Source organism: Oxyura jamaicensis, chromosome 1 (assembly GCF_011077185.1).
Source record: "Oxyura jamaicensis isolate SHBP4307 breed ruddy duck chromosome 1, BPBGC_Ojam_1.0, whole genome shotgun sequence".
NCBI classification, from domain to species: Eukaryota; Metazoa; Chordata; class Aves; order Anseriformes; family Anatidae; genus Oxyura; species Oxyura jamaicensis.
The window spans coordinates 43,777,701-43,784,434 of NC_048893.1; the positions used below are offsets into that span (position 1 = coordinate 43,777,701).

The 6,734-nt window shown below is 53.1% G+C and overlaps 1 protein-coding gene across 1 annotated transcript in view; it reads left to right on the top strand.

Annotated features, from left to right (window-relative positions):
• Positions 1 to 4,562: 4,562 nt before the first annotated feature.
• The window catches only part of LOC118178604, an 11,905-nt gene continuing 9,733 nt past the window's right edge, over positions 4,563 to 6,734 (top strand). The window contains exon 1 of the mRNA XM_035347305.1: positions 4,563 to 4,771. Coding sequence (XP_035203196.1) covers positions 4,594 to 4,771 — 178 coding nt within the window. The 5' untranslated portion in view covers positions 4,563 to 4,593. The remainder of the gene's footprint in view (positions 4,772 to 6,734) is intronic.

Below are 6,734 nucleotides of genomic sequence, written 5' to 3' on the forward strand. Positions count from 1 at the left end.
ACAAATCTGAACATGCTGCCAGCTCCCTCTGCTGCTAGAGGGTACAGACTGCTGTGATGGCTAAGGGACCTGTACCAATTTTACCCATCTGCAAGGCAGGCACTGATACACTTGGAGCTATGAAATAAAAGCAATGTGGTATAGAAGAGGAAAATTTGAAAACATCTCCCTGGAGAATGGTTCATTCTTCCACAAATCTAGCCCTGGTTAGTTTGCACAAAGGATGAACTAACAAGAGAGCTATGCAAATGGATTGCAGTGAGTAATTTAGTCACAAAATACCTCTACGTCCTTCTGTCTGTGGAACCTTCTGCAAGAAAATAGGCTCACTCATGTTCATTGACTTGAAATTACTACTTTTGTGTTTGGTTGTGGAAGCTCAGCTTCTGGGGTAAAATTCTGCACCACTCACTAATGGGACGGGATGAACACAGTGCTTTAGTCTTGGACTGCAGACAGTATTTCCTATGAGAAATAACATCTTATCTCTTAATTGCAACCAATGCAACACACTGCAATGTACTTGGGTTATACGACAAAGTTCACCTGCAAGGATATTAGATTAAAACACAACCATGACTAAAGTAAATCCCCTTAAACAGTCAGGGATCATTTCATTCTACTTTTGAAACAGGATCTGTATGACACCACAAGGAACCAAGTGCAGAGTCCCAGCCAGAGAATGTGCTCACCTTTCCCCCTCCCAGTTTTCTCGGTTGCCTTTCCTTGTCCAAAGGACAAGAAAACAAGTGGGGCACTGAGGCACACATCTACATTCCTGTCACCACTTTCCTGTGCAAACAGAAGCAAGCGTCAGGGTGAAATTGCACAGGCTCTAGTCAAGCAGCAACACCCCCTGGGCTTTGTGTAATGCTTAGGCTCACTCAGCTCTTTTCTAGCAAGAGCCCTACAGTCATCCAGCTCTCCCAGCAAAGTCTGCCTCAATCCCTCTCTTCCTCTTTCCTTCTTCTGCTGTTCTTCCAGCTGGACCCGTAGCCCTGCTCTCGGTGTGGGTCTTGGATCCCATTGCTGCCAGGGCAGTGTGTCAGCCCCAGAGGATGAGATGAGTGCTTCCCCATGGCAAAGGGGGCTCCTCATCACCTCCCCTGCCCCACCTGCACTCCATGCCTAGCCCCAGGTGGGCCATACCCTGGGACATGATGTGACCAAAACCACGTAATCTTTTCTGGTTATCCTCAGAATTCATCTCCCTGTGCTCCTCCATGATCCCCCTTCAGACATCCCTGTCTCTTGAGGCAGAAGAAAAGTGCTTGCTCTTCCCCAGGGTTGGTGCTTTTTAGTGTCAAAGCAGCACAACAACAAACCGCAGAGCTGATGGAGGCTCTACCAAAATCAGGAGATTGGTATGAGGGTGTGGGCCAAGACACTGACAGGAGATTAAAGGAGACACCTCCTCAGTTTCACGGTGCTGTGCTGACGGCAGCACACCTCTGCTTGGCTGCCTGTGCTAAGGGAAGGGCCGTGTTGCTTTCTCTGTGCCAGGAGCACTGGAGTGGGGGGAGGCAGGGCATGGGGATGGGACAAGATCTGCCACCCCCTTGGGCCAGCAGCAGCCTGGCCTGGTGAGGGCATGGGGTGAAAGATGGGAGAGCCCCAGCAGCTGATGGGTGCTGGGTTTGAAGCTGTAGAGCAATGACTGGAGGGGAAAATCTTCCAGGACAGTCATGCGGGCGGGAGGATGTGAGGGGCATTTTTGCACACAGGGAATTTGAAAGGTTCAAAGGGGAACAGGGGAAGGTACAGGAAAACACCGCCTTGGCTAAGCCAAGCTTTATCACTCAGTGGGAATCCCCATAGACCAGCAGAGAACTTGAATGCAGGTGCGAGGTCCCTCTGAGCCAGCTTTGGCTCACAGGCTGCCGTGGTGGAGCAGCCCTGAAGGAGATCACCTGCCTGGCCCTGCTCTGCTCCACAGGGAAGGTGGGAGCCCTGGCCAAGTCCCCAGGGCTGCGGCTCCCCCGTCTCATCAAGAAAGGGCTCTCCAAGCCAGGGCATGGACGTGCTTCTCCATGCCTGAACCCCAGCTGGGCCCCCGGGCCTCCGCAGCCTGGTGCCCAGCTCCTGGTTCAGCACAGGCTGCCAGCGCCTGAAAGCTGAGTGCGGGGAACGGCACCAAAATCCCTCCCTGGCAGGATATTAATTCCACAATAATAAGCCCCTTCATCTCCTTCGGGCTCTGGAATAGCTCTTTAGAGCATTAGCAAAGGAATAATCCCTGTCATCTATGCAGCAATTTGAGCACAAGCTCAAGCGTGGTTATTGTGTCCCCAGGGCCACGCTGAGCCCATTTGTTCCTCAGCACATGTGACACGGGGACAGCCGCTGGCCCTGTGACAGGGGCTATGCTTGTGGCACAAGCTGCGTCCCCAGCTATTTAGTGTAGGGACACCTCCTGGTGGGGGACCCTGCCCTGGACCCATCCCCATACCAGCGGTGGTGGGGCTGGCCCATGAGCCCCACTGGTGTGGCCAGAGAAGGCCCACACAGACAAAAAGCAAGCGAGCAGCGATATTCACCCAGCCAGGCAGGGTCTCTGCTAGCGGGGGGTGATGGCCTCCCACCCAGCTCTCCAAGGGCAGCCAAGAAAGCTCACAGTTTAAGATGGATTAGCCAAGAACAGGGAGAAAATACCGTTGTTTTCAAGCAAGATCATTATGAGTCATGGGAGGCTGAAAGAAGTTTTCCTGAGACAGCAAATAAATCCCCTGGAAAGAAGCCAGTGAGCTGCCAGCAGAGGCAAAGATATGAAGAGGTGTCTGAGAGACGGACAGGTGGGCAGAGTGGGATTAGGGTGTGAGCTGGTCCAAAAACCCAGGGTGGTGACAAGAGACCCCCGTGCAATGCAAGGAGGGCTGGAGCATGGCTGCACTTCGTGGTGTCAGTGTGAGGGGGGTCGCAGCACAGGGTGTGAGTGGGGCCCAGGGCACTGCATGGGGTGGGGAGGAAGACCTCGCTCTGCAGGGTACCCCCATGGTGGCTAGGAGGGCACATCCAGCAAGGTGCACCAGGCAGCCAGCCGGGCTGAGAGGGGCACCCCAAGGGAGGTCCCCCAGCGGTGTGGGCAGGGGGGAAAGCAGGCAAAGGGGACACGACAAATGGGGGAAAGAGAGCTGCTGCAGCTCACTGCTGGCTGGGGTCCCTGCCCCAGAAATGCAGCTCCCCTCTTTGCTGCACCACTGGGATGGGATGGGATGGGGTGGGATGGGGTGGGATGGGGTGGGATGGGGTGGGATGGGGTGGGGTGGGGTGGGGTGGGGTGGGGTGGGATGGGATGGGATGGGATGGGATGGGATGGGATGGGATGGGATGGGGTGGGGTGGGGTGGGGTGGGGTGGGTGTTTGATTCCATCTGACAATTTTATTTCCCTTCATACATTGCAGTAAATCACCCAGTTCACACAAAGACTTTAAGGTTTTACAGACAGGAGCTGCTAATGACTAATTGGCTGGGCTTTAACCCTTGCAGCTTCAGTAAGTCCCAGGTTGCTCCAGGAGAGGCAGAGAGGCAGGACAGGGGGCACAGAGACCCACAGGGCAAGGGGGAGCTCCAGGGAGGGGATAAGGCAGCCACAGCAGGGGATGTGCCAGCAAGCAGTGCAAAGCCCCACTGGTCACACAGCTGTTATTGTGGCTGCTGGGCAAGGCCTGAACACGGAGGCACTGCCTGCTCCTAAACCTCATGGTCCGGAGTGCTGGGGCAGCGTGGGGCACCTCAGCCCTGTGTGGGGGGTCAGGCACATGGAGGCAGGCAATGGTGATTTACAAACCATAAGTCAGGAGCCGGTCACTACTGCAGCCTCTCCAGTTATAAAACATCACAAAGTAGGCCAAGAGAGATGCTGTGCAGGGGAAAGCCCAAGGAAAAGGGAAAACAGATTTCTCTGTGGTTCCTGCAGTGGCGGGCTTAATTGCTGCTACAAAACCACTTTGACTGTGGCAGCACACATCCAGCTCGACTGATGTTTACAGAAAATCAACCCTGGGCTGTGGCGGGAGGGAAAAAACGTGCATGGGAGGGGCTGCTGCCCAGGGGTCTCACCAGCTCTTTGCAAAATCAGCAGGGCAGTTTCATACCCAGCACTGGCTGCTGTCAGTGGGCAGAGGAGGAGAAGGAGGAGGGCTCCCATTGCATTGCTCCAGCACCTGGGGAAACGAAGATGGTTGGGGAGATGGTGACAGCGAGTCCCTGCAGGAGGGAGCTGTAAAAGATGGACCCCAGGCACTTGCTGTTTCTTGCTCCCTTCCAGCTGCCTGTTTTTTGGCAGAGCTCAGAGTAGCTCTGCCCAGCCCACAATGTGGGGCTGGGGGAGCAGGTCTTGGGGTGCGGGGAGGCTGCTGGAGCCCAGCCTGGGTGGCAGGGGGACAGAGGGAAGCAGTGTGCAGCTGGAGCAGGGCTGGCAGTTCTAGGAGCAGGGATGGGGGGCTTGTGCCTGCAGGGAGGAGAACGGCTGCTAGCTTTGCTGCTCAGGGCTTAACGCCTTAAGAGCCCAGCTGATTCCTGCTCAGAAGCAAAGGGAAAACACAGGCGTGCAGGACAGAGGGCTGCTCAAGGATGCTGTGTTTACCCAAACCATGACGGGACAAAGGTTTGGAAAATGCATCGCTTTTTGCCTATTGCCTTGGAGCTGCCTGAGTGTTGCCCAGAGTGGTGCTGCTGGGCCCAGGACTGCTTTGCCCAGTGCAGGACATGTCAGGAAGGAGCTGCCCAGAGACTCTGACAACGGAACCTACGTGCACAGCAACATCTCAGGTACTCGAGCAAGCGAATGCCCACCTCTTGGGCTGCTGGGGGCCCCATGGTGCAGTAGGAGAGGCACCGGGATGCCTCTGGAATGGCACACGGGTTCTTCTGCAGAGGGGGCATAAGGCACATGTAGGGGCTGCAGGGCTTCATGTGGTCGTAGGGGCCACAGCAGTTTGGGCTCTGGGAGGGACATGTCACGTCAGAGGCAGGGTTGCAGGCACAGGGAGGAAAAAATGGTTAACTGACAGAGAAAAGCTCTATTCCATGTTAACCTCTACACATATCACAACGGGCCAGCTCTCTGGTCAGGGGACGAGCTCACTAAACACATCCCTTTCCCCATGGACGGAGCTGTGGCCCTCAGGAAAAAATGAGGATGGAGATTTGTTAAAAGCGACAAATAATCTCCAAATGCTACAGGTCACTATGATTTTTAGTCAGCTTCCTAGAGCAGAGCAGGTGCAGCTTCTCAGTAAGGGGTACATGGCATTAGGGCTGCCACAGAGCACCCACCTGCCTGATGCTACACTGTTGAACCTTTACCTTCCCAAACCTCTATCCACTACATGTTGTTTCCAAGGTGCATGTTGGGAATGGTCCCCAAACCACCTCATCCTCACACCATCACTAGGGATTGTTGGGGAAGGTCCTAGCCAGTGACAGACAATTTAACCATGTAACAGGTCCAGTCCAGGCATCCTGGCAATGTCCCTACCACTGCTAAATTTATGCAAATAGATGCATCTATTACCTCTTAGTAACACTGAAGGACCTGGAGAAAGTCTGATCTTACTCAACTTCATGCTTTCTTGCCAGCCCCTCTGACATCATCTCAGCAAAACCAGAGGCAAAACAAAGTTCTCTTGCATTAACTTTACTGCTACACTTTGAATTTGCCTCAAAAACTAAACATAGCAAGCTTTTACCTGCATGCTTTAAGCTTGGCTAAGCTTTCTGACCAATGTCTTCCTTTAATCAAGGATGTTGATGCCCATAGTATCTGTTACACAAGAATCTACCCATCTATGTTGCCTTTGCCTTGTGTTGGGATATCTGGGGTTTTTGCAAGCATACATCCAGACTGACATGCTTCTGGGAGTCAGTCCAAAGGGGTGCAGTCAGACACAAGGGGTGCAATGCTAAGAGCATGACCTAAACAGAATAACTGGGTAGTTTTGAACAGTTGGGGGTAACAAAAATAAAAATAGAAAAGCATTAAAAGCTGGAATGGAAAAGGTATCTTTCCACAGCATAAACTAGTATTTTTTACTGCTTTGAGTTCCACCCAATAATATTCTCCCAGAGTCTAACTTCCTTAGCTGTTTGGGGTATTTAAAAAGCCTATTTCATTCCTTTTAAGGAAGGGTGACCCTTTAAGGGTCCCTTAAAGATGACCCTTTTAAGGGTCACTCTTTGCACCCTGTCCGCACGCTGGAACCTTCTGGTCCCAATTCTGCTGGTTAGGAACACCTCACATTACAGAGTTTGCAATTGGGAGACTTACTTCCCAAACAGCCATTAGACTTCCTATGTGGTGGTTTTACTCGGGTGGGCGGCCGAGCTCCACCACAGCCGCTCTCTCACTCCCCCTCCTCAAAGAGGAACGGGGAAAAATATGATGAAAGGGGCTCAAGGGTTGAGATAAGGACGAGGGGATTGCACAGCAATTATCCTGACGGGAAAAACAGACAGCACAGGGAGACAGTAAGATTTATTGCCTATTACTAACAAGCTAGAGAAGTGAGAAACAAAGGAAAGAAACTAAAAGCACCTTCCCCCCCATCCTCCCTCCTCCACCTCCTCCCCCTCTGAGTGGCTGTGTTGGGTCTGCCTGGGATGGAGTCACCTTTCCCTGCAGCAGCCCACACAGTGCTGTGCTCTGCACTCATAGCTGGAACAGCAGTGGTATCACTCCAGTGTTGTGTCTATTGCTGCATAGTGCTGGCACAACATCAGAACTCCTTCCAGG